Consider the following 27,188-nt stretch of genomic DNA (forward strand, 5'->3'; position numbering starts at 1 on the left):
CTCTTCTGTTGCTGCGTTTGAGACATGCCTGTTTTAAAATACACAAGGTGAGGATTAGATCCCACGTCAGGGTTGTCCTGCACAGCTGAGACATCCCAGTATGAAAATCAAATCTGACAGAATTCCCTTGCTTCTTGTACACAAATCAAAGCAGGGTCCTCCAGGAGCTACACCAATCCTTGTGACCTGTGTAGCTGTACACATCCTTACCAAAGTGCTGTGAGACAGCAATGCCTCAAACACAAGGGTAGAGAAGAACATCTCAGTAACTCTAAAGAGCATTATCTAAAACATAGCTGATGATTTGTGGAGACTCTCAGTTTCTTCCTGCCAATGCTGGACCACGCAATCAGATGGAATATGCTGGCAAAGATTTCTCTCATCACTCTGAAATGCATTTTCCATTCCAAAATGCTACTTCAGATTAGCATATGGAGCTCTAGAAACAAACCTCAATATTGACTATGCACATGTTGTTCCATCTACATTTAATAGGACACTCCTGAAAGAAGACTTTATGACTAAAATTCCAATTTGCAGACTTTAAATGGGGAAAATATGACAAATTCTAGATGCAGAAATGTTTCTGGGATGCCATGCTGTGGTTTACAAAGTTCAGGTGATGTACAGGAAACTTAGTAGTGAAGTACAGCACTGCTTATTTTATGGCCCTTTTACCCTGGTATATTTGCCTGGTGCCAAGCTATTGCAAATCAGGGAGGTGGTTGGGGCCCCATCCCTGGAGATATTCAAGATGAGGCTTGACAGGGCTCTGGGCAGCCTGATCAGTTGTGGATGCCCCTGCTGACTGCAGAAGGGGTTGGACTGACCTTTGGAGGTCCCTTCCAACCCAGACCATTCTATGATTCTATCTATTAATTACATTAATATCATAGGAGGACCCTATCCAGGCCAGCACTACAATCTAAGAATTACATACACACATGAGCAAAGCCATTGAGTTGTATCTTTGTTTTAATGATTTTTTTTTTCTTTTTAAACATCTGTATCATCAGACAAAACATTTAGGTCATGAGAAAATATTTATTTCCAACAGCACAGACTTTGAAAGTTAGTTGGAAGAAGGCAAGTTGAATACTATGGTTTTTCCAATGCTGGGTCAGTTGAAGAAGTGTTGTAGTGCATATAGTAACCAGTTACCTTAAGGAAATGCAAAAAGACAAAGTGAAGGAGGGAGTGAGTACAAACATTCAAGGCAGTAAAAATGCAGAATACTGACAGATGGCTGGAAAATGTACTTTTTTCTTCCCTCTTTTAACATCTCACGACACTTGCAACTCGCTTTAAAACATTCTTTGTCAGCAACCATCCTTCTGACCATCTGAAATCATTTAACAGTCTTTCAGCTGGAAGAGATACTGAGGTCTAATGCTCATATCAAACACTTAGATTTTGTTAGCTTTACCTGCTATTGAAAGACAGCGTCAAGGTACTGCACCAGTATCACATAGGTTTGGTGTTTTAAAACTGATTTGTACAGAGACATGCAAATAGTAATGCATGAGGCTTTCATCTAGTAGATTATAATTGGATGTATTATTGATAGGAGCACACCAAGCTCTTTTTTTTTTTTTTTATTTTTTGTTACATTTTATGCTGAACTGTTCCATTCCCACACCTACCAATTGCCATCACAGATCTCATGGCTCATTGTGCACAGCCAGGAAGTGGAGGAAGAATGTTTTTGCTTAGGATACATATTGATGAAAAGAATCCTTTTCTAGATAGATCTGTCTACCTACATATAATCATGGTTACATGGTATATTGATCAGCAGGAAATGTAGGAAAAAAAAGTTCTCCAGACACCCCAGGCCAGTAGGAAAACACAGTCAGCTGGCACAACACACTCTCAAACCAGTTCTGAGTAAGGCATCAGTTTTCCTGATGAATGGGACTACTTTTTTAAGTAGGTCTGCATACATTTTACTCATTATAATTGCTTCATGTCACAAAATATTCTTAATAAAATAAATCCTCTGGTGCTGTAATTAAAGATAGCTCCTTACCTTCTAGACAAATACGACCTTTTAGAGAGGAGGCTGTGTCTACATATAAGAAATAGAATTAAGGTGCTTCCGTAGTTTTGCTTTCATTATTAAAAAGTACCACACAAGAAGAGCTGCAATAATTGCCTGTGGCCATGCTTCTCTTTGGCTTTTCCCATATTTTAACAGCAGCAAGTGATAGCCTGCTGGGAAGTGTTTTGTGGAAAAATGGTGGTGTCAAACCCAACGGAACAAAACGGTGGATGCATTTCTGTTCTCACAGCTGCACTTTTTTCCCTTTTCTTTTTTTTTTTTCTCTCTTCCTTTCAGAATTTCTGATTGCATCTGGCAATAACTGCAAGCCATGATAAATTTCAAGCTAGAGTCTTTGCAGGTTGTAAACTGGGTAGGACCAGGAGTCGCTGACAAAACCAACTGGTTGTGCAAGGTTAGCAAACCCTCCGCATCCCCACGCACCGCCACCTAATCCGTCCCAACACAAACTGACACAATGAAGCTGGACAATGGTTCAACAGCAAGTGCATGTGATAGTTCTGGCAAGACTATTTCTGGTTGGATCAAGCACATATTTTATCTGGGAAGGGCTAGAAAAGCAGGGCCTTTTTCTTCAGGTCATTCCGCTTCCAAAGTGCCAGACGATCAAATTCCTCAATGCTCATTTTGAAGACTTCCTGGAACTCTTCAGGGGACAAATGCCTCTTGAAAAGGAGAATACAAAAGGTATCATTAAGCTTGCCTGTGCACAGAATTATTCCTGCCCTTTCTAAGCTTTAAAACACACAGCAAAATAACATGCTAGGATTTGCATTTAAATTCCCAAATGGGTTCTGGAAAAGACTTCATCAAAACCAAATGAGCTCAGAGTCACTGGGAGATGAAATTATTGATGGCACTGGTGACTTTGGGGAAAAAAATCATCTTTTCAACATGGTTCCAACTGAGCAGAAGCTATAGTTTTGGGGGAAGAGATGTGTTTATAGATGGTGCTTGATGACAGAGCACACAGACAAATTTAAGCTACTGCAGGACTTTAAAGGGATTAATAACGACATAATTTCAGAGCTGGATTGGTTCTGCCTTCATCTTTAATGAGAGCAGTGGACACCACATTGGTCCACTAATAGCAGCCTTCTAACAAAGGAGAGAGCTCCCTGCTAAATTGTGAAATTCATATCAGAAGTCCAAGTTGGGTAACGTTGTGGGCTTTGTAAATGCCAAGAATTACACCAATGATTACACTTCCGATTGTTGTTTTCAGGAGACAATATTAAACAAACAAACAAACAAAAACAACAGAAGAGAGAGAAAGAGATGTAAATGTCAAGAATTACACTAAAAATTACACTTCTGATTGAGGTTTTCATGAGTCAATATTAAACAAAAACCAAACAAAAACAACAGTAGAGAGAGAAAAAGATGTAAATGCCAAGAATTACACTAAAAATTACACTTTCGATTGATGTTTTCATGAGTCAATATTAAAAAAAAAAACAAACAAACAACCCAAACCCCAAAAAACAATCCAATGGAAGAGAGAGAGAGAAAAAGAGGAGAACACCAACATGAAGAATTAGGAGGCAGGATAACAATTGCCTAACAATTATCAATGTACACAGAGAAAAGATAAATGTCTGAATTAGAAACGAGTATCATGTACACTCCTGCTGATAGCTGTGGCCTAACTCTTGCTCAGTTGTGGCTCCCTGTTTCTGATGTGTTAAGGACACATCATCCAAAAGTAGAGATTCAGTGCAATGAGAATTACAAATTGAAACTTTTAAACACAGACTCTCCTCTTCCACAAAGATTTGCTTGAAACTCAGGACCAGCCCTGCAAGGTTACCCTCTCCTCCCCACCTGAGCCTTTTGACTTGCAGCTCCCCAGACACAGCTCTTCTTCCAGACAGCCCCAGCCTCAGCACCTTGGTGCATCCTGAAGCACCACCAAAGATGGTCCCCCAAAGGTGCTAAGCACAAGAAATCTTTGAACATGCCTCACAAAGCTATATTCTTTTCACGAATTTGAAAGCAAAATTTCACCTTCCACTTATTAGCAATGAGGTTATCTTTGTGATGTCAATTACTCAAGGAAAACTAAAGAAATTGTTTCTAAGAAGCCACTACATTTAATTACCTTGAATGGTCACCGTGGGTCTTTGTGCTTTCTTAATATAAAAGAAAAATGACAGCCTTGGGTTTTTTTCCCTTGGGATTCCACAATCCAGAATAACAGTGACTAAGATTTTGGAGCTGAGCCTTCATTTTTCATTTGGCCAATGATAGCATCCCACCATAAGCACTATGCACAGCATGGAACAAACAGGCCATGCATATTTGACTGGGCAGATCCTGTTTCACATGGAAATGAGCAACATCTGACAATGTATTTTAGCAAATCTCTCACTGACAGAATTTGATTCTACTGGGTTCAGAAAGAAAAAAAAAAAAAGGAAAAGTAACTTCTCTCTGGACTGAGCTTTTAGAAAACATTTTCCTGGTAATCCAGTGGACAAAACAAATCAGTAGGCTTCACTTCAGCAATTTCTCACAGCAAGGACGAAGCCTGTGAATTGTGAGACTGAAGGCAAAGTCTGGATGAGCAAAGTGTCTCATATTCTGTCTTATTTTACTGTCTAGGTTGTGGGTAAGACTTGCAATATCCCCTTACTCAGGGGAGAGCGTTGACAAACTGTAGTTCATACTCAAAATCAGAAAGCCTACACCCTGCAGGTAAATCCACTTTGCCAATCACCCCAAACCACAGGGAATGCAAAACTTTAAAAGGAGGTAAATCACATTCTGTCTTCCTTGAAACTACTGTAGGCTCAGCAGATTTGTCTCAATACTGAAGGTCAACAGAGGTTGAGCCAGCAAGCCTTAGGCTTTTTCTGCAGTGTCAAATACTCTACACCTTCACCTCCCACCAAGGCTTGCTACCAATCTCAGCAGAAGCTCTGCAGTTCTCCCTCTCCTCTCCAAGGCTGTGCTTTGCCGTTGATCCTTTTGCTTTGCCCCTAGGCTTAGGGAGCTTTCACTCTGCCCGCACCCATTCAAGCCAGTCTGAATTAGCTGTGTGCCCTGCTCCTCTGCTTGTATCCAGATGACATCACCTTCACTCCATGCATGCACTCATTTTCTAATTGCACTGAGGTTTGGTTTTACACCAGCCCTATTTATTTTTAACTCACAGAAGTTTTCAGTTGCTGCTGCCTGGTCCAAAAGCAGTTGAGAGTTTCCAGCTCAGAGATTGAGATTGGGAAAGCGCAGGCTCATTTCTTTCCACTTCCCATTCCACTGGGCAGTCCCCTTGCTTTGAATTTTCCTCCACATACTGTCCTTCATCTTAAGGACTAACAACCAGACTGCAAAATGTTGTCCCTGCTCATGGCAGAGGAATTTGATCTTTAAGGTCCCTTCCAACCCAAACTGTTCTATGATTCTGTTCTATCATTCTAAATTACTTAATCCATCGATGCATTATCCACATGGAAAATTAATTCTAGCAGAAGAGAACACTTCCTCTCTGGTATGAACACCCTCTGAGGACAGCAGTCTGTGCACAACTCCCACAGCTTCCCCTGCATCTCAGAAACTTTCACTATCCCTTTTTTAAGCATTGTGGACTCCAGCTTTGGGACCAACCCTAGAAGCAGCGATGATTATGGTTCTGTCTGCAAAGTCAGGAGTAAACCTTGATCCCAGGAGGATGTCATCAAACTGGCAAAGCTTCAGATAGAAGTCACAACAGTAATCAGGGGTTGTAGAGCTTGATTTATAAGGAAAGACTAAAAGGGCTAAGTATGGATAAGCTTAGCCAAACGATGACTTAAGGGGAAATATGGCAAATGTCCACAAGTATTTGAAGGGGCTAAACCCCACGGGAGTAGGGCAGTGTGGGAAGTTTGTGCTCATACTTTTCTCTGTGTGTGTGTGTGATGTTCAATTTTGTCTGCACTGTTGCTGGGACTTTCCTAAACCTTACAGCTTTAAGACTTACAGCCCCTCCCAAACAAAGGCAGAGGAAATGCACCACTAAATCACAGACTCATTTATCTCTCTTCTCAGCTATTTGAATATTAATTTATCTTACATGAAGCATTACTTCCTCTCATTAGTCAAACAAAAGAAGGGAAATTGGAAATTATGCACAGGGAATAAGGAGGATATTCACTGCTGGGTAGGGGAGATGGGTGTGTCAAGTGGTGCTTCACAAAGCCAAGAACATGATTTCTATTTAGGGTTGGACCAGCTTAAACTATCCATCTCTGTTAATAGTGCATCACTGGGCCGTTAAAGGAATGGCCAAACTTACTCCAAACTTAGTGGTGAAAAGCACATTAGTCCTTTTTTTTTGTTTTTTCTCCATTTTACTAGGGCTGGCCTTGTTTACACAGGAAGTCTGGGTGTTTTACAGTGTGCTAGTAACCAACTCTTAATTCCCTTTGTGGCCATTTGGCCCTACTCAGGCAGCTTGACTCAACCTACACTGCGAAGCTGGGCACACCACAGACACTGAGGAGATCACATTAAGGTCCCCTTGCCCCCACCCCCTGAAGTGGCTGCTTAGAAGAGAGCTCAGTTTGGAAGTTGTGTAGTGATGGTAACATGATGCTACCTGAAAACCCTGCTTCAAGAGAAGTTTAAAGATGGTTCTGCAGTAAAAATCCTGCTCTCCCGGAGCTCCCAGCACGGGAACATCAGCATTTATGGACATCCTTAAGCGTGAAATTGCCACACGAGGAAGGACTACTGCAGCATATTGTTTTGATAAAACTGTATTAAGCTGAGGCTTGTAAAGTCACGAGCACTCAGCTTTTTGTTCTGGACAGCACTTTGTATCAGCCTGCATGGGAAAACAGGAACAGGCAGGGGGAGCCAAGGTCAGTAAAGTGCTGAGGATTCACCAACTGTGTCCATGGCTCACAGCAGTGGCTTTGTATGGAAGAGGAGAGCCTTGTCTCCAGAAGCACGATCCCTCACCTGCTCTGGCAGCATTTTGGATTAGAGATACAGGGTCACAACTCAGGACTCCCACTTTGGGAAGCCTGAAGGTGGCCTGCAGCTTGGGAATGGTATGCTGCTGCTGTAATTCCTCACCTGGATGTTACCTATAGGGCACAGCACTGTGTAGGAAGGGTCACCACACCTTGCTGTCATTATCACAGTCTCACAGCATTGTCAGAGGTTGGAAGGGACCTCAAGAGATCATCCAGTCCAATCCCCTGCCAAAGCAGGATCACCTACGGTATTCTGCACAGGAATGCATCCAGGTGGGTTTGGAAAGTCTCCAGAGAAGGAGACTCCACAACCTCCCTGGGCAGCCTGCTCCAGTGCTCTGTCACCCTCACTGTAAAGAAGTTTCTCCTCGTGTTGAGGTGAAATCTTCTCTGTTCAAGTTTGAACCCCTTGTTCCTTGTCTTATTACTGTGCACCACTGAGAAGAGCCTGGCCCCCTCCACTTGACACCCACCCCTCAGATGTTTATACACATTGATGAGATCCCCTCTCTGTCTTCTCCAGACTAAACAGCCCCAGGGCTCTCAGTCTCTCTTCATAAGGGAGATGCTCAAGTCCCCTTCACAGGACTAGCTAGCTCTCCTACAACACACTTAACACCGAACAGAATTAAGCCACAAATGTTTCATACTAAGACAGACAGAACTAAGCAAGGGCTGAGCTAAGCCTCTCTGCTGCCATGCAGCCACTGTAAAGGAAACTCCTCACCCTCTGAGGCACTCACAAGAGCAGTACAGATGCATGCTCATCTCTGAGTGTCTCAGAACAAAAAGTAATTAATTGCAGATTCAGACACTTGCTCCACAGCGTTATCTCAGACAGAATTAATGCTTTCCCCTCTAAATGAATGAGGCTTATCTCTCTTTTTCCTGTGGCCTGCTAAAAAGCCACTAATCATTCTGAATAGAGTTATAATGTTTGTTTAATCCAATGAGATTCTTTCCCTGAGAATAATTGTGCTTTTTAATGAAACTCAGGGATCTTCAAAACTAAGACTTAGGGACTTGGCACCAGTGTGAATAAGTGACAGGAAGGGAAAATTGCAATTAACCTACAGCCATGCTGCAGTAAGCTGTGATCAGATCATGCTGCACAAGGCTGTGTCAGTAATTGGCTGAGTCTTCATGTGAAAACCTGCTGATGGAGGAAATCCAGAGGGTATCATGCTTCCTCAGGAGTCAACACCGAACCAATGAACCACCTCAGTGGATGGCAGGAGGTGATGAGCTGAAGACCAGAAAAATCCAAGTCCTAATTCCTAGAGGTCATTTAAAGGCAGGTTTGTTTCTCTTGTGCTCTTTGTCCTGTTGTGTCCATAGGAAATGCCATCTGAGCAGCACTCCACAGGGACTCCTCCAGCCAGGCTACCTCTGATGCACTGCTCTGCACTCTTGTTCTCTGTTGCCATCTGAAACAAGTTTGTCCACTTCTGGTCATTTTTGTTTAGAGTCCTAACGCTTCCTGCCTCTGATCCACAAAATCCACAAGTAAAAGGTGCAGGATCTTTCCCAGGGTTTTCAAATTGCAAAATGCTCAAACTAAACTGGGATTTACTGGGAAAGGTTAACTCAGGAGCATTCATGTAAATAACCAAATCTCAGCTCATCAGGGTAGGGCAGAGGCTTTGCTGGTGGGACAAAGTCTTTTCTTGCATTAAGGTTTAGGAAGTTAGAAGCACCTCATCATCTGGAACCATAGCCTTCTCCCTTCTCCAGTTTTTCTTCTCTCCCCACCCCTCCACTCCCTTCTCCCATGCCTCTCCAAGTTAGCTCAAATGTTACTTTCAGATGCCCAAGCATCATTTTCTGGAAAATTTCCTTTTTTATCTATGGAATTTTAAATCCTCACTTTGCTTTCACATGGTTTGCACTCTTCACCCTTCTTGCTGTTGCACTGCTGGAGCTCAGGAGATTTTTCAGAGGTTTCTTAGCCTACTGCATGGCTAATTAGAAAGCTGTAATTAGCCATGTGCCACGTTCCCAAGGCAGTACTGAATGTTATGCTCATCCATGGAGTAATTAAGCTGCATGCTCAATAAATATTTCAAACTATTAAGTAATTGTGCAGCAGGGAAGAGAAAGCTAAGAAATGGCACGAGTTGCCACCTAATGAACTTCAAATGGTATCAAAATATAACCAGAGCAGCTCCACTGCTCAGGGGATGAGGCAGTAGGTGCTACAGTTGTGGTTAGGTGAGATGAAGGCACTTAGTCCCAACACTGAGCAGCTGCAGCAATTGTGCAAGCAAGCTTTGGCAGCAGGGCTAGCTCTCCCTGTCTCCCTTGCTTCCACATAATAATGTGGGTCCCCAAAACAGGCTCCCAGGCAAAGAGCAGCAGAAGCAGCAAGGAGATGCATCCAAAAGCCTTCCCATGCTGATGTCACTCCAAGCATCTCTACAAGGTTCCTGAGTCCGTGCATTTATCTTGATTAGTCTCTCAGGGTATCATGACACTTCACAGAGATGCTGCATTCCACTCAGCACTACTGCTGTGGGGGACTGATTTTTTTCCCTATCCAGCTCCAGAGGAGGTGGGGAGCACAACATGACTTGTATGAAGGACAGTGAGGAGCTGGGGCTGTTATAAATTCAGACTCAAGTTACTGCAAACCAGTCCTAAAATGGTTGCAGCCCAAATGGCTAGAACCCAGGGTGGCTGTTGAATGAAAACTAATGGAAAAAATGTCATCCCTAAAACAAATCCAGACAAGCAGTTTCAGGAGGAAAAAGCATGTTTGAATTAATGTGAGGGCTCTGTTCAAACCAGACCACACCCAGGCTTAAATCTCTCATTTCTGTTTACAAGAGAACAAGGTGGCAGAGGAAGGATTGCTACTTGACATTCCAGGATAGTTTTGGGTTTGGTTTTTGTTTTATTTTCTTTTCCCCCCTTGGCAATTGTTTCAGTGTGTCCTTGTTAAACAAAGAATGAACAGGCTCAAACAAAAGTGCAATCATTTACTTTCCACGGTGTTTGATAGGCATGAATGGATAATGCTTTTAACTCTGACATTCAAAAGGAAAGGCCAAAGGAGCTAAGATACACTAGATAAGAAAAATCAAATGAAAACACTAAAAGATGGTTGCCAAATGGAGAAGTCTGACTCTGTTGGCTTTCAAAACCACCAGCCTGTGACCACAAGAGAAATCTTATACTCTGTGATAAAAGCAATTTCAAGACAAGAAAAAAAAAAAAAAAAACCAAACCAAATCAAACCAAACCCCCAAAGCAACCCAGCCTGTGCAGCTGGGCAGGAGTCATCAATTTGGAGGTGCAAGCACTGAACCCCACTGCTGTGACTGAACAACAGGCAAGCAATGGCCAAACTAAAAGTATTAAGTGCCTGCTTTTAGGAGCCCAAGGCTGAAATCAGGAAGGGGGTTCCAGTGGTTGAAAGAGAAATCAGGATTTTCAGTAGTGTCCATAAGCCAAACTTCCTTTGAAAAAAAAAACAAAACCAAACTGGCCATGAGGAGCAGCACTGGCAGGTAAGGAATGTACTGCTCTGTACCATCCAAAGAGGATGCCTTAGTCCCTGGTAACTCAGGACTTCAGTTGTCCAAAGGAGGGAAGTTTCCTCCAGGCCATTCATATTTTAGTCCTTTCCATTAAATTTTCCAAGATGGACCAAATAAATTCTGTATTTTTTTTTCAAATGCTATTGCAGCAAGAGCACCAAAGAATCCTATTTTGTGATTATATTATGTTAAGCTTTTTTCTTCATGGAATATACCAACTGGAATGAATTAGGGATTTATGGAGATCTTCCAAACAGGGGCAACTTGAAAATTAGGGCACGTTCCTCAGGGCCTTGTCCATGCCTCTAGGGATGAAAACTTTACAGCCTCTTGGGCAACCTGTCCCAGTGCACTGCTCTGCCAGTGAGGACCTGTTCACATGTATCTAAGTGTAATTTCCCTTTCTGCAGCTTGTGACTGTTGCCTCTTGGCCTTCTAATGCCAACTTTCTGAAAAGGGGATGCTTTTCTCTAGAATCTCTTTACTGCAAAGGTGAGCTGCTGACTCCATCAGGACCACCAGGGACTCCTCTGCAGAGCTGTTCCTCCCCATCTTGTGCTGATGAGTGGTGTTATGCTGTCACAAGTGCAGGAATCTGGGTTTACTTTCACTGTACTTCATGCAGTCCCTGTTGACCTGTTCCTCTAGCCTGGTCCCTCTGAATGGAGGCTCTGCTCACCTGACCATCAACTGCTGTTCCCCCAAGTCTGTGTCACCTGCAAATGCAGTGGGAGGGCAATTCCTGTTCTTCAGAGTTCATCATCCAGCCCTGTGCTGCTGCTTTGTTGTGTTGCAGCACCTGCTGCATTAACTGGATCCTCACCATTTCCCATTAGCACAGGAATGCTGCTCTGTTCATCCAACCTTAGAACCAACATCCCTGGAGTAGAGAAAAGCTTCTAAAAAGGTTCCTGGGGCAAACCCTTCTCTAGTATCAATTCCTTGAGTGTCTACTAGACAAAGGTCCAGGATACTGGTTCAAAAGCCAGGGTGCCAGCAATGCTTTTAGAAGCCAGCAGGTTGTTTATTACCACCAGGGCTCAGTTCACTGTGGGCATAAATGTCTCCTGGAGGAGCACAAGGCACTGGGTCCCTCTGCCTCACTGAGGCAGGGCAAGCAAACCAAAGCACGCTGCGTGTTTGCAGGCTTAGATAGATGTGTTCTGAGCGAAGAATTCCTGTTGTTGGAATGCTTTTATTACCACTTGAGCCTTCCTAATCTCCAGATACCTCCTGGGCTTAGAAAAATATGCATTTTTACAAGAAAATGCTTTCTGTAATCCTTAAAATAAATGCCTTACACAACAGCATAATCAAGAAAGTACTCACAAGGGAATGAAGTTAGGGAAGCACCACCCCTTGGAACCCCACCCGGCTGTGGTCCTTGACCATCAGCTGAGGCTCTCAGTGCAGCCTCCCTTAACCTGGCCCAAGGAGCTGATGCCATTCACTTGAGATCATTTTTTAAGACAGGAACACTCAGTACAGGGGATTTCTCTTGGAAGAGGGAATCAGAGCACCTCTTCCATGACATCTTTGCTGGATCATTCAGCGTTCACAACTGCTTCACGTCAGCTTGCAAGAGGCCTGTTAAATACATCTGGCTCATGCTCCTAAACAGACTCATACAATCATTTCAGTTGGAAAACACCTCTAAGATCATCAGGTCCAACCATCTTCCCAACACCACCATGGCCATTAAACCATGTCCCAAAGTGCCATGTCTACACGTTTTTGTAACGCCTCCAGGGATGGTGACTCCACCACCCCCCTAGGCAGCCTGTTCCAATCCCTGACCACTCTTGCAGGAAAGAAATTTTTCCTGACATCCAACCTAAACCTCCCCTGGAGCAGCTTGAGGCCATTTCCTCTTGTTCTACCACTAGGGAGAAGAGACCAACCCTCTATATAAAAGGCTGGCAGAGAAGGCAGCAGTCCGTGCCTCTCATTCAGCTCTGCACATGGTTTGAATGTGTAGATGAGCTGCTGCCTCTGTTTTTCCAGTAGCTGTAATCCTATTAAAATGCTGCTTAACAAACTCCCAAGCCCTAATAAATGTAAGATGGGCTACAAAGGAGCCCTCCCTGCTGACACAAGTGTTTAACATAGTGCAGCAGGATGGGCCCTGTCCCCTTATCGCTTGTCTGCTGCAGCTTTGGAGCAGATCTTGTTTATTGTTCTTCTTTTTTGCAAACCTCTGTGGGATCTTTGAAGTGGTGGGGCTGCTTCAGCCATCAGGCACTGGGCTGCACCTGGTGTGAGGCAGACTGAGCAGCTCCATTGTCAAACAAACAGTGATGCCAGCTGAGGACAGTGTGAGCTACAGACAAGAGCAGCCAGGACAGGCTGCTCCATCCAAAGTAAACTGCATTTTGTCTGGAAAAAAGCAATCTGGAGCTGCACTGGCTGCTCAGACCAGCCTGGTGTCTCTAAATCAAGACTCTACTCTTTAATATACACATACACACATAGGGGACCTCACTAGAGGAAGTACTTTGAGGTCCTGGAGCGTGTTGAGAGAAGGGCAACAAAGCTGGGCAAAGGTCTGGAGAACAGGTCTGGTGAGGAGCAGCTGAGGGAAATGAGGTTGTTTAGTCTAGAGAAGAGGAAGATGAGGGGAAACCTCATTGCTCTCTACAACTACCTGAAAGGAGACTGGATCCAGGTGGGGATTGGTCTCTTCTACCTAGTTAAAAGAGGTAAGAGCAGAGGAAATGCCCCCAAGTTGCACCTGGGGAGGTTTAGGTTGAAGATTAGAGGAAACTTCTTCACTGAACAAGTTCTCAAAGCCTGGCACAGGCTGCCCAGGGAGGTGGTTGAATCCCCATCCCTGGATGTCTTTTGAAGAGGCAGAGATGTGGTGCTGAGGGCCATGGTTTAGCACCAGCCTTGGTAGAGTCAGAGAATGGTTGGACTGGATGATCTTAAAGGGCTCTTCTAACTGAAACAAATCTGTGATTCTATAGATATATATACCAAAGGATCCTCTATAGGATGTCTCCATGTGATCAACCCTCCAGCTCCCTGCTCCTTTTTAAGGACTCATTATGCTTCTTATTATTGCAGTCATGGGCTTGCTGTGCCCCAGGCTTTAAGCAGCACACAAACAGCACACATCTGAGGCTCCTTTTTCCTTACAATCAAATCAGGGCCACTTGCTGGGTAATCAAGCAACAAGTACTTAAGAACATAACACCATTTCCAAAATATACTACCTGCATCACCATCAGGTAAATGAATTTTACTAAAAAACCTGATCTTGAATGAAGAACTTCCTGCTGCTTCTGAATTTTTTTTCTTCTTCTTTTTTCTTTAAGATTGAAGTTTATTTTTTTCTTTTCTTGTCATATTATTGAGTTGAGGATAAATTTATTTCAATATAAATCTTCCCATATTGTTACATTTGTTGAACTCTCTCTTCTTCATGACAGTAATGCACACAAAGATATGTTAGTTTGATAATTTAGGGGAGTCTTTTATTCAGTCTTGTCATTACTTAGTCAAAAAGAAAACAAAAAAAAAATTAACCTCATGAGTTTTGCCTGAACACCCATGTCAAGATTTGGTCTTTGCAAAGTCAGCTTTCCTGTACAATAAATAATCTCTGCATTACTCCACCTTACACTACCACTCTTTGGGAGAGGTGGATGCCACAGCAAATCTGTGATCATGGACCACACAGCCCAAGGAGAGGCTGAGGAAAACAATGGAGAAGAAACTGAGGTCCAAGTATTTGCAGCACAAATTGAGCTTCTTTAATAACAGCCAGGTTATTCTAGGAGAGGTTTTACAGAAAACCAAATCAAATGGGTTTCTGCTCACCCCATTCCACTTTCAGAATCAGGTAGAATCACCCAAAACTAAAGGGGTTCACCCCTATCTTTGTAAAACACAAACTGACCAGACATTTGCAAGGGTTTTTGGCCATTCGTTTTAGTTACACTGCCTACCTGCCAGTGTTTAGAAACTAAATCTAGTATGTGATGTGCTTCCTTTCCTCTCTCTTGGGCACAGGAATGTCTAAGATGGTAAATAAAGAAGAAAGGTAAGACAAAAACTTCCAAAGGCATCAAGCAAATATCCTTCCTACCTCCAGCCTGGTCCTGTCCACGTCCTTGGGCAGCTTCACACGAACTCGGTTTGTTACAATCAGGGTTTCATAGGGATAAATCTGTGCAAAAGACAAGAGCAGATCAGCTGCAGCCAAACCTGATTCTGCTGTGTGCAAGTGACTGTGCTGAACTGAGTAATGTAAAGGGTACATACTTGCATCCACGTATGCATGCCTGCATACATTTTCACTGGGACAAAAATGAACAACATCAAATGAAAAAAAAAAAAAAAAAAAGGAACACAGGTAACCTTGGTAGGAAGTGCTGAATCTGAGTGTTCTTCCAGTGGAGGAAAAGCCCTTCTTACCTTGTATTCTGCAAGAGAAGGAGAACAGGTGCACAGTTTAGAATGGAAAGGCTTCTTTTGGAGTCGCCACAATGAACATTTAGGCACATCACAGGTTTGTTATGCTACATTCTTCTCCTCTCAGTAGTTGTTGGATAACTGCACAAGTAGTAAGCATTTGAGCATCTCCAGACATGCCCAGCCTACAACACTGCCTGCCACCAAAGCAACAGTCCTTGAAATCAAAGGGTTACTACAGAAAATCCATCTGCCAGTGCCACTGGCTTACACAGTGAGTGTGCCTGGCACAACTGGGTGTTTCTTTTTGCAGGATGAAAACTTGAAGTGGAGTGGCAATGATACTGCAATGTACCTTTCATCCCCCAGCTTGCCTCCTGGTCCGTTTCATACTGGCTCATATTTTCAGGCTGAAAGAGAAAGAAAGAAGCAACATGGCAGCAAAATACATCCCAGAACCACTTTGCACATTGTTGAGAGAAGAGAGAAAAAACAGCTCGTACCACAGGATCAAAATACAGATCCTTGTGATCCTTGTGAGAGAGAAAAAGTTTCATTTGAACATCACCTAACTGCTCAAAGCAGGCATCCCAAGTGCTCACAGCACCCACTGGTCTACAAGGGCAGAGGTGGAGCTCTGCCTGTAGAAGAGGATGGGGTGTCAAGGGAGTGCCTGGGTCCTCAGAGACACCACAGGTGCACTTTGCTGCCCGCACTGTGAGCTCCCATAGGTGAATGGAAGCTGGAGCTTGGATGTCACTCTGAGAGGCAATGGCAGTCGTATCAACCCACCTCATTCCTAAGTCCTTTGGATATTTTTTGAGCTCTGATTCCTCACAGCTTCCAATGAGGCAGAAAGGTGTCAAAAAGACACCAGCCATCCCCACGTGAAGACCTGGCAGGTAAGCTGAAATTGTCACATGCCTTTCCATGTGATGGAGATGTCTTACTGCCATTGTCACAGATCACCTTTGCTGTGTAGAAACTTGCCTCATTCTGCTTTCTGTTTCACACTGCTGATGCCACTAGGACCAGGCAGAACCATGTGTATGTGCCATAGCTTTGTGCTACTCTCTGTCTTTCCCCTTTTCTGGCAAATGCTATGATGAAAAACATGACAGGAGATCACAAAAGCTCTGTTACATGGCATGTCCCTCCCCGAGACTCATTTTGCCTTTCAGGGTACCAAGGATGTTCACAGCTATGCTCACAATAACCTGCAAGGCTCCTTTTGGTTTCCTTCTTGGTTTGTTTTGTTATGCAGCACTGGGATGGTTGATTAAAAATAACAAACCACAAAAGCTGGTATGAAGCTGCGATCCAGGCAGAGGACACCCATTCTGAGAAGAATTTTGGCCTCAAGGATTTGACCATCAGCAACCTTTTCGACTTTCCTAGTGTTGGGTTGTGCGGTTGGAGCCTTTCGGTGGGACCGATGCTGCCATCTGCTGGTGTCATGGCACATTGCATGGCGTCAGCCACACTTGCATGGCACGCTGCATGGCCTCAGCCTACAAGCATGGCCAACTCCACTGCTGGTGGACTCTGCTGTGGCCTCACCTGTGTGAAGCCTTCTGATGGCTTTAGTGCCTCACCAGCGCAGTGACTGGGCACAGGCTGGTCTCTCACTATCTTCAAGTTACTGATACCAGTCATTCTGATACCAGTCTTCTAGAAAGAAGTTGTTGACCTGTAGGTGTGTCCAGGTTTATCTAGACCCTTTCAAATCCTTAAATCTCATTTGAGTAACTTTGCAGTGCCACTGGTGCCTTCAGAGAGGCATTCTAGCAGTCTGGTATTGAAGCCATGCAGGCACAATTAGGCTTACTGTATTAACTGAAAGGGAGGGACACTGCATTGGCTACTGGAAAATTCATAGAGACACAGAATAGTTTGGGTTGGAAGGGATCTTAAAGGTCATCTAGTTCCAAAATCCCTGCTGTGGGACACCTGCCACTAGAACAGGTTGCTCAAGGCCTCATCCAACCTGGCCTTGAACACCTCCAGGGAAGGGACAACAACCTCCTGGGCAACCTGTTCCAGAGTCTCACCACCTTCACTGTAATGAATTTCTTCCCTCTTTCAGCTCAAAATCTTACCCCTTGTCCTACCACTACAAGCCCTTGTAAAAAGTCCTTCCCCAATTCATTTAGCTGTTTCCTGACAGCTGATTTCTTGTAGCTTCTTCCAATGACCTGCACTTTTTTTATCACTGGGGAAGATTAATCCTGCTCATGTACAGCTTTCACACCCTCTGTTGGAAAAAGGAGGGAATTTGAACAAGGTCCTGCCCACATAATTCAGACACAAATCAATCCTCAGAATGTACATGCATGTGGACCTCTGTACTGCCAGTTCAGCACTGTTAGCCATAACAGGTTTCTACCTAAAACCAAAAGCTGTGAACAGAGAACTCATAAAGCAGGATGCCAGAGAGGCCACAGTGTCAGAGACTTACAAAAATTAGAAAAAAAAGATGAGAAAAAGAACTCCTGGCCTGATCTGATCATCATTTGGTTATGCATTTTGCTCTCTAGGTTGCTGCCTGTAGTTCTCTCTGCATTGCTCCCTCCCTGCCTTGGAAGAGTGATGACTGTCTGTGTAGATGTATGTGCAAATGTTCATGCACACTGGAAACAAACAGATCAGATGGTTCCAGAAAGGCTGTGGGCTACTCAGAGATTACTACTTGCCTAATTAGAGGCCTATCCCCCTTTATCATTAATTGAAGCTATGCTGTGATCTACTTATATGTGTAGCCTGTACCTTTTGGACCTTTATTTGGTTTGGGAAAAGAATCAAGATTCCTAACGCTCATCACACATACAATTAGAAGGAGAAGCCTCAGTCTGTCTTACTCTTGCAGACAGCCAAACTGTAACCCACACAGGGTTATGAATCTGTCAGGGCTGGCAGCCAAAACACCTTTGAAGTGTTACTACTGTGCAGATTTCCAGCTAGGCACTGAGCTGCCTATGGATGACACCCTTCTGTCTGGAGAATGCATTTCAATGGACACCTACCTGATGTAAGCCATTCCTTCCATAGCCAGGTAGAGAAGCAGATTTGGAATATGGAAATCCTGCAAAAGACATGAGATACAGATGGATTTGGGGTTTTTTTTGGTAAATCTTTTACAGTCTGAAAAAAAAAAAAGAAGGGTTGGTATCCTACCACTTTAAAAAGCCACAGGGGTATTTGGGTTTTGGGTTTTTTTTTTGGTTGGTTGGTTGGTTTATTTTTTTTTTGCCTTCTTTCAAACAATTTCTAGTGATTCCAGTGGGATTGGAAAAAAAGCATAAGTGAAGATATGGATAAAGTAAACCAGCGAGAGCATGAAGACTCAAGAGAAATAAAATTTTAACATGGACAAAATCATCAAAGTGGCGTTCCCATGAACAAACCAGATGAGATATGGTGATCAAACTGTGAGTGGTCACTATGAAATGACTGAAAAGTTTTAATTTTAATAGGGAGTCTTAAGAAGAAAGTTTGGAAGTTGCTTTTGGCAAGTGAAAGGACAAAAAAAAAAAAAAAAGTGTTTCTGGTTAGTTTTTGGTTAATAAAAATCATGCTGTGTAGAAGTGAGAAGCCAAATCAGTTTAAATTTACCAGAAGATGAACAAACATGTGTCTAATAAACAGTCCTGAGTCCAGTGCAGGAAACTGTGATAAATTGATACAAAGAGTTACAGAAGTCAGTTAGCTCAAAGAACTGAATGTACAATGCTTCCCTCTGTCAAAAATGTCAGAGGGGAACGCAGGAAGAGGATCCAGACCCCACTGGATTAATAATCCTTCCCCAAGGAGATTATTAGGAATAAGCATGCAGAAAGAAATAAAACAAAAGATGGCTCAGCAAAGAGCTCACCATGTGCTGAGATCAAGTGAGAGCTGCCAGGAGTCAAGCTAAGTTAAGCACTGAAAATGATACTAAAACAAATAGCAAAAAGGCTCTCCCGCTATCCAAATAAAAAGAGAACAAGGGAAGAAGAAATGGGATCACTGGGAGTTATGCTGTGTCAGTACACAGCAGAGGTGAAAGGTGGCCTAAGGAGGACTCCAAATCCATTTTTAGGAATGAAAGGTAGAGTGCTGAGCATGGAGGGAAAGCTAATGGAATTAGGGGATGTCAGTGGACCACAGCCATGACAGAATTCAAAGCACCTGATGGACTTCAACACGGAGCAATAAGCTCACACTGAATTCCAAGTGCAGTACCTCTTACCATTGGAGAACAGCTGTGTTTTTTCTATTTAAGAGGGGAAAAAAATAATGAGCTACCTGTCTGCTTCCAACAAGAAAACTTAAGGAAAGAGTGAACAGAGCTATCAAAATAAACAGAAAAATCAATTACATTCACACAGATTTTAATTGGTTTGACATAAGTTAAAGGTACATTTCCAGAGTTGCTTGGTAGCTTTCTTTGTTAAGAGAAATGACTTCTGCACAACATAAATCTTCCTAGATCTCATCCCATGTGGCATCGAAGAGTGTTACTTGGCTGCATGTGGAATCAAATGCAAACCTGGAGAGGATGGAGTTTATCAGAGCAATTATAGTGCAATAAGGAAACACTGCAATGTGAGAAATGCAGAGTGACAACCAAGCAGAGCTGGGAGAGAAAAGTGTCAGTGTGAGCTGGTGTTGAATTGCAGGTGCCTCATGTTTTCACTAATCAGCTGGACACCAAAAATAGTAATGGGCTAATAAACTTTGCTGTCTACACTAAGTTATAAAGCACTGCCAACAGAAGGATTGGAATATCATAAAGAACTGGAATAACCTTGAGTATTAGAGTAAGAGAAATGGGATAAAATTTAACAGTGCATGGGAAAAGCCATGCACCTGGGGACTAATAAATACCCCGAACTTCTGCTATTGAAACTGAGAGCTCATAATTTGGAAACGATGGGGAAGGAGACAGGCTTAGATATAGAGCTTGACCACAAGATGACCTTGAGCTGCTAATGCAAGTGTAAAAAAAAAAAAAAAAAAAGCAAAAAACTGGGAATGTCTGTCCTGAGGCACATAAGATATGGCAATAATAGTAGCAACAGGAGTGTCAGGAGATCCTGGAAGAATCCTTTGTCCTGTTCTTGTTCATCAGTGTTCAAGTGGGTTAAATCAACTCCATCAGAGCAGTGGCCTACAGGACAACTAGGGCAATGAAAGCTCCCAGCTGGAAAGAAGGTTTGATAAACCTGATTTATTTAAGTTAATAAAATTAAGATAATTTATAAAAACAAGAGATTTTTTCAGAAGCATAATCAACCACCATCTGAGGAGTGCTACAAACAATGAGCAGAATTCTTCTTTTCAGCCCCACAGGGAGTTTCCATGTCTGATACAGGGTCATAGTGATGAATACTGCATTAGGTGAATCACTTAGCTATTCCACCTTGGAAACTAGAAACTTACCACTGCCTGTTATCTGCATGGCAGTGACACCAGAGGGCAAAGAGTGTGACAGCTGTGAGACTGAACATCTGCACCCAAACATGCCTGGGAAAATGATGCTGCCATTGAACACCACTATGGACTTCAGTCTTTTGGCCTCTTGGCTACAGAGAAGATGGACGAGACAGTTGTGTTCTATTGCCAAATAACACTACTCAGTTAGGAAGGAAAAGCTCACTACGGCAAAGAGCAGCCTGAAACGAGCCACAGCTCGCAGGAGCTGCCTGCCAGGCTGCCAGCAGCCAGCCACGGGCACAAGCGACATCGTGTGGCTGGCTGGAAGAAATCCCAGAGGAGGATCCAGCTGGAACAGCCCAAAACAAGCTATCGAGACCTACTGACTCCAACAGGAGCTGCATTTCACTCAGCTTCTGTTTCCTGTGAACTTAGCCACAAAGTTAAACGTGCTTTATTTTGCTGCTGCTTTATATATATATATATATATATTAATAGAAAGGAAAAATGCTTCAGTAAAAGCCAAGCAGCACATCCTGCTCATCATCTCCTCCAGCTGCAGTGGTACTGTTGCAGTCCATCTTCTGGAGTAACTGGCCAAGAGAAAGCCATCTCTCCCTCTCATTAGGCACCACCTGAACATCAGCTACTCCCTGCAAGGCTACAGCTCCTGCTTCTCCCAGTAGGACCTTCACTCTAACCTGGATGTTCTGAGGTTGCCTCTCAGAATGTCAGGGACACCTGAGGAGCAAGGACTACACAGCTCACTCTGCTCTCCTAAATACCTGGCATTTAAAATCGTGAATTATAGTAAATGATTAACTATTAAAAACCTACACATGCAGAAACAGGACATATTTACACAGGTGGATGTAAGGAGATGCAAGCTCCACTCTAAATAGAAGCTTCATAATGATGTGCTTAATGTCATGTGGCTAAGTCTCTTCTAGAGCAGAAAAACCCTTCTCTGGTTTGATTGGAGGCTGGACAGGTGAACTCAGGGCTCTTTGCTCACTGTGTTTGGACACATCACCAGAGATTTGCAGTCTGATGCCTGCTAACTCCCTCCACCCTGCATGTAACCACCTGGCACCAAACCTACACTCAAAAAGTTTACTTTCTCTGATACTCACTCAGATACAGCCCAAGAGATGGGGCTGAATGTCAGAATTCTCAGCCATAAGTGCAAGAAACAGAAGCTGCTCTTCCATGGCCAGGGGGGCATGTGACAGACTGCAGGTCCTCAGAACTGAACAGGGAAACACTGAGTAGAGAAGGAACTACTTAGGATGTCCATGGGTCAGTCATATGAGTAAAATCATAAAGTAATGGGGGAAAAAGGTGAAAACATCAGGAAAACTTCCTCAATGTAATTTCTGTGTAGCTGCTCATAGGGCCAATTTTCATGAGAGACAGAGAAACATTCACAAAAGGCAAAGGAAGATGAACTACACAATCTGTGTGGCACTGGCAGAGAGGTGACATCGATCTTGAGCATTTCTGGGTTTAATAGCTCCACATTCTCAAGGTAACAGAAATGCATACAAGACTGACAGGTCTAGCAATATTCTCAGGAGAGAAGCTGGCACCATAGCCTGATCCTGGATCACACAGTACTTGGTCTGCTCCACACTTCTTCCTACTTAGAAGTTGCATGCAAGGACTTTTCTCTCAGTATATCGGTAGAAAAGCACCAGATGAACTCCAGACAGCTTCCCAACCTGTGTATTACAATGAAAGGCTTAGGTTTTCATTTCTGGGCAGTGATTTATAGATGCTAGGTGTGTGAGGTGGTCAGACTTGGTCTGCCCTGCACAGGGAAATGCTGCAAAACACCTTGTACACACGTGTGCAATTTCTGGTGGGGATTAAGGAATCAAATCCCTTCAAGCTACCCCAGTGAGACAGATGATCCAAAATAACTTCTCTTTATCTTGTTACAGCCTTGTGACAGACTTTGTAGCATCTGTTTTTCCTCTTCCTTGCATAGCTAAGCCATAATTTCCTTAATATAAGTTGATGGAGCCAGCTATCACATTACCAAACTGCCCACAAGGCTGACATCCCAGCCCTGCTGCCAGACGTGCCTCGCATTGGATGCATTCCTTTGGAAAACTGCTTCCCCAGCTTGCTTACCCCAGATGACCTGCTGCTGCTGGATGGTGCAAAGTGGAGGAGGCAGGGACAGGAATGACCCTTTGCTCAAATACATCAAACCTATTTTTTCTTTGCCACTTATGTAGCCTAAAATTCAGACTCGATTCTGGTGACCACTTCAGCTTCTGACTTGCCAAAATGTGGAGTGAGAAAGTGTGCAGCACATGCTTTTGGTCCTGGCAGCTAGCACGGGCACAGGAGCTTCAGACCAGTATTTAGTAACAACAGTACCACATTATTCCACCTGGAAGGTTTCTGTGATGTTGTAACTGTGAGCAATACCAAAAATAAAATGATTATTCTAAGTTAATCTTTGGAGGGAAGTGTTTATGATCATGATAGAGAAGAGATGGCTCTAAAATATTTAAAACACATCATTTGTATCAAGGAGTAGTGCTAGGACAAGTCAAAAAGCTGCCTTAATACTGTCATCCTATTGAAAACAGAAAAAAACCCCACAGAATCACACAGAATGCTAGGGGTTGGAAGGGACCTTGAAAGCTCATCCAGTCCAAGCCCCCTGCCAGAGCAGGGTCACCTAGAGCAGATCACACAGGAACGCATCCAAGTGGGTTTTGAATATCTCCAGAGAGGGAGACTCCACAACTCCCCTGGGCAGCCTGCTCCAGTGTTCTGTCACCTTCACAGGGAAAAAATTCTTCCTCATGTTTACATGGAACTTCCTATGCCTCAAGTTACCCTCCCTGCCCCTTTTCCTGTCATTGGGCATCATTGACAAGAGCCTTCTGAGAAGTCTCTTATATTTTTGTGTATCAATGAGGGGCAAGTTTTGGTGGTAAGGAACCTCTGCTCTTCAGAGACAGTTTCTGTATACAAGCACAGCTTTTCTGCTCCTAAAAATGAAACTGTAAATGGCTTCACTATCCCAGTCTGAAGGCACTGAATGCTCATGAGCCACAGCAAATGTGGTGGTTTTAGGCTGTACCTTTAAAATTTTCCACAGATCTTGAACAGAAAAGTGGTAGAATGTAAATAAATCACCCTGGGTGTAAAAAGGAAAATAATGAAAAACCCTAAACAATCCCATTGGACACACTCTCAATAAAGTGGGGTTGTATATGTCATCTTTCTCTCTCTTTTCAGCTTCCTTGCTCTGGGAGACACTAACTTGTACTTCTGCTGGCTCTTTGCTGACCTTGGTTGCATTGCTTTATTTTGGCTAAGCCTAACAAAACAATTCTCTGCTCCTTCTCTTGTCCCTTTGTGTCCAGGGGAGTAAGGAGGGGAGCAGGGAAGGGAAAGCTATTAGCTCCCCTGGTTTTTGGCCAGGGGGGTTCTTGTGCTGTTTATAAATTGTAAATACCTGGAAATACTGTAACTACTGTATATTTTGTGCATATTCCCTGCATTTCATTGTAGATTATAGTTTGGGTGGTAAATACAGCTTCATTTGCTTCCAGCTGGGCTGGTCTGGCAATTTAATGTTGGGGGGAATTTTCAACCCACCACAGCAAAGCAGAACTGACAAAGAGATGTAATTAGGATAGGGAAACAAAGCAGCAGGCCAGGTAGGGAGCTGTGGATGAGGCTGCAGCAGGGTCACCTTGCTGTGAGGGCAGGCCAGGGGCTGTGGGGTGCAGCACTCACGGGAGTAGCCGGCCGTGGAGCCCTCTCGGTCAGTTCCAGCAGTGAGAGACAGGGATCGTGTGTCCAGGTCCGGGGAGTTAGTCCTGGTGTCCACATCCCCCTTCAGAATAAGCCAGCTGGTCTTTAGCTGGGGAGAGTAAAAGCCTGTTAGAAGATTCAGGATTTAAGATCTGAATGCACTTCACCCATCTGAAAGTCTTGTGAACTGACTGAACTTGACTACAGCATGCCCGAGCCACCACAACTACCCAAAACTGCTGACTTCCAGTTGCTCTGTTAGTGAAGCAGCCCACTGTGCCCCCCTTTAGATGACTGTAGAGTCATGGAATTCTTTTGGTTGGATAAGACCTTTAAGATCACCAAGCCCAGCCATTATCTAACTCCACCAAGTCTGGTGCTATGTCACTTTTATTCATCTGATGGTAACGTTTTTGTTATACATTAAGATGCCCCTAAAGCATCCACAGGCTCAGCTGAATCACCTGTGTATGTATTGAGACTGTATGAACATTCATGAGCTCATTGTTCTTCATCTCAGTACTTCTTCTTCACTGTAGAATGCAGATTCTGAACCCTCTGGGTGAGAGATTAATCATAGAATTGTTTTGGTTGGAAAACACCTTTGAGATCATCAAGCCCAACCATTATCTGATTCTACACTGATCTTGTTGGGAAGACCCAAAAGTAGTAATGATTCTTTCCCTTACGTGCAAGGACACCTCTGTGTCTGATCACATTTTAAGCAACAGTTGCTTCAAGGAAGATCAATAAACAACTTCCTTTTATTCCTTCTGATCATTACCTTCCTGCTGTCTTGATCCAAGCTGCCATCCTCCCCTTCTGATCTTCTTGCTGCTGGAAGATTAAGTTCATTATAAAAATTAGAATAGATGACATCAATCTTCCCCCCTCCCCCCCACCTGCTCTGTTTTAAATGTGGTTATTTTCCAAATACTTTTAAGAGGGGAAAAAAAAAAAATCAATTGAAAAGAACCAAACCAGAGCTGGGTAGGAAATTTGATGTAAGCAGTGCAGTCATTTTCTGTGCTACTTTGGCCATGAAAGTGCAGATATTTTGTGGTCTACATGCCTGGGCCTCCTACATTCCCCAAAAGGATGGGCAATGATGATAGTAAAGAAGATAGGAACAAATTTGGTATTACCTCTCCATGAAACCTGTAAAAGATGCCGTGTCAGATTCTAAAATTCACCTTCCAACTTGCTGAAAAGAAAACTAAAACCTTAAGCCCTAAAAGCTATTCATTAGAGGGTTCCCAACCACACAGTGTGGTGTTCCTTATCTTTTTATGCCCCTGAGGAATTGTTTCAACCACCTCAGAATCTTACAGAAAGATTCTTCTGCCCAATTTCACACCATTTCAGAAAATTTCCCACAATTTGAGTCTTAGTTGCCTTGGTATCACTCTGTGTTGTTTTGGGGAGAGATTTGATGGTACAAAGCTGGAGTAATGCAGTGATCTAACATAATCTTAAACCCAGGAGAAGTCATTACAGCAAAGAGCTTTGTCTGCAAAAAGGCATCACAAGAACCTCATGCATCACAGTCTGGTCAGAAAACTTATTTATTAATCATAAATCCAGTGTGGTAACACAAAAGTTAAGGCTCTAATGAGATTCTCAGAGACAGAAGTGGGGAGGAGATCAAGTTGAGTTGTTGGAAATGCCCTCTCCACTTCCCTAGGCAGCACACTGGCAGGTGATCTGCCCTGCATCTAAACAAGGGCAAAAGACCACCACCAGCAGCGTTTCAGTGCTGTTCTGTTGCTCACATCCAGATCATAGCTGGTTTGCTTGAGGAGGTGATACTAGAAAAATGACAAATTGCAATAAGGAAAGAAAACCTATGGCTTAGAGGTGAGCATCTGTACCTGTGTGGCAAAACAAAGCTGGGTCATAAAAAAAATGGCACTATGAAAATCCCCAGGGATTTCAGAGTTAGCGGAGAGCATCCTGATGAGGGCATTTTCCCAAGAATCATTTTGGTTGGAGAGGACCTTTAAGATTAACAAGCCCAGCTCACAACTCCACATCACCTGTGCTCAGTAAACCATGCCCTGAAGTGCATCATCTACAGGTTTCTTGAACACCTCCAAGGATGGTGACTGCACCACCTCCCTGGGCAGCCTGCTTCAGTGCATGACCAGATGGCAAGCTGCTTCTCCAAGAAATAAAGAAATATTCATATCTGACAAATGAAGAATTAATTCCCTACACTGCAAGAAGGACTGAAACCTGGCTCACTGCTATTTTGGGACCATGCCCTACATCACCAGTCAGCAAGTTGTTCCAGCTTGTAAGCATGTGTCTTGCTCTCACTACATCAGAAATCCATGCAGAAAATCTGATGCATTTTTGGGAACTGTTTTTGTTTCAAGACAAAGATGTTTCCAAAGGCAAAAAAAAAAAAAAAGAAAAAAAACCCCAAACCCCAGTTTAATCCAAAGCATTATTCAGAGATTCAAACATTCCGTGGGATGCTGAGCATCAGACTTCAAAGAGATGGAGAGAAGTGCAACCAGAATCAATGGGGGCCATAAAGGGCTGCCCCTCCCATGTTCTTGGGAGGGCTTTATACAACACATCCTTGGCAGAGAAATCCAAGTGGCCTGAATTTCATCAGTGCCGAGCATTAGCTTCACCACAACAAGGGATACTCAGTCCTGCTGTGAAGCCCAGTGTGAACTGCATGTCTCAAACAGATCAGTGCCAATATTGCCAAAGAACAAACCCCTTCCTTTTCTCCTTCATGTTCTGAATGATGTTCAAATACTTCTGAACAATGAACATACACAAAAGAGCAATCATGTAGGCTTCCCCACTCCTCACTTTCCAACCCCTTGCATGTTCCATTTTTCCACCTCTTCCCCCCCCACATTCTGAGGTTGGGTGTTTATAATAGAAACACAGAAGCTGTAGCCACAGCAAATCTGTTGGGGACTGCTGTAACTGAAACCTTTCAAAGCCAAATGTTTTAGAAGAGCTTCTTGCACTTTTTGTTTGAAAGAA

At 43.4% G+C, this 27,188-nt stretch overlaps 1 protein-coding gene across 1 annotated transcript in view; it reads right to left on the reverse strand.

Annotated features, from left to right (window-relative positions):
- Nucleotides 1-2,613: 2,613 nt before the first annotated feature.
- Nucleotides 2,614-27,188, reverse strand: part of ABLIM2 (actin binding LIM protein family member 2) — a 92,706-nt gene continuing 68,131 nt past the window's right edge. Inside the window, exons 16-22 of the mRNA XM_054391421.1 lie at nt 24,964-25,016; nt 24,162-24,288; nt 18,005-18,063; nt 15,337-15,391; nt 14,928-14,992; nt 14,656-14,736; nt 2,614-2,727 (exon numbers count right to left, since the gene is read on the reverse strand). Of these exons, the coding sequence (XP_054247396.1) occupies nt 2,614-2,727; nt 14,656-14,736; nt 14,928-14,992; nt 15,337-15,391; nt 18,005-18,063; nt 24,162-24,288; nt 24,964-25,016 (554 nt within the window). The remainder of the gene's footprint in view (nt 2,728-14,655; nt 14,737-14,927; nt 14,993-15,336; nt 15,392-18,004; nt 18,064-24,161; nt 24,289-24,963; nt 25,017-27,188) is intronic.

This window comes from Indicator indicator, chromosome 23, assembly GCF_027791375.1.
Source record: "Indicator indicator isolate 239-I01 chromosome 23, UM_Iind_1.1, whole genome shotgun sequence".
Taxonomy (NCBI): domain Eukaryota; kingdom Metazoa; phylum Chordata; class Aves; order Piciformes; family Indicatoridae; genus Indicator; species Indicator indicator.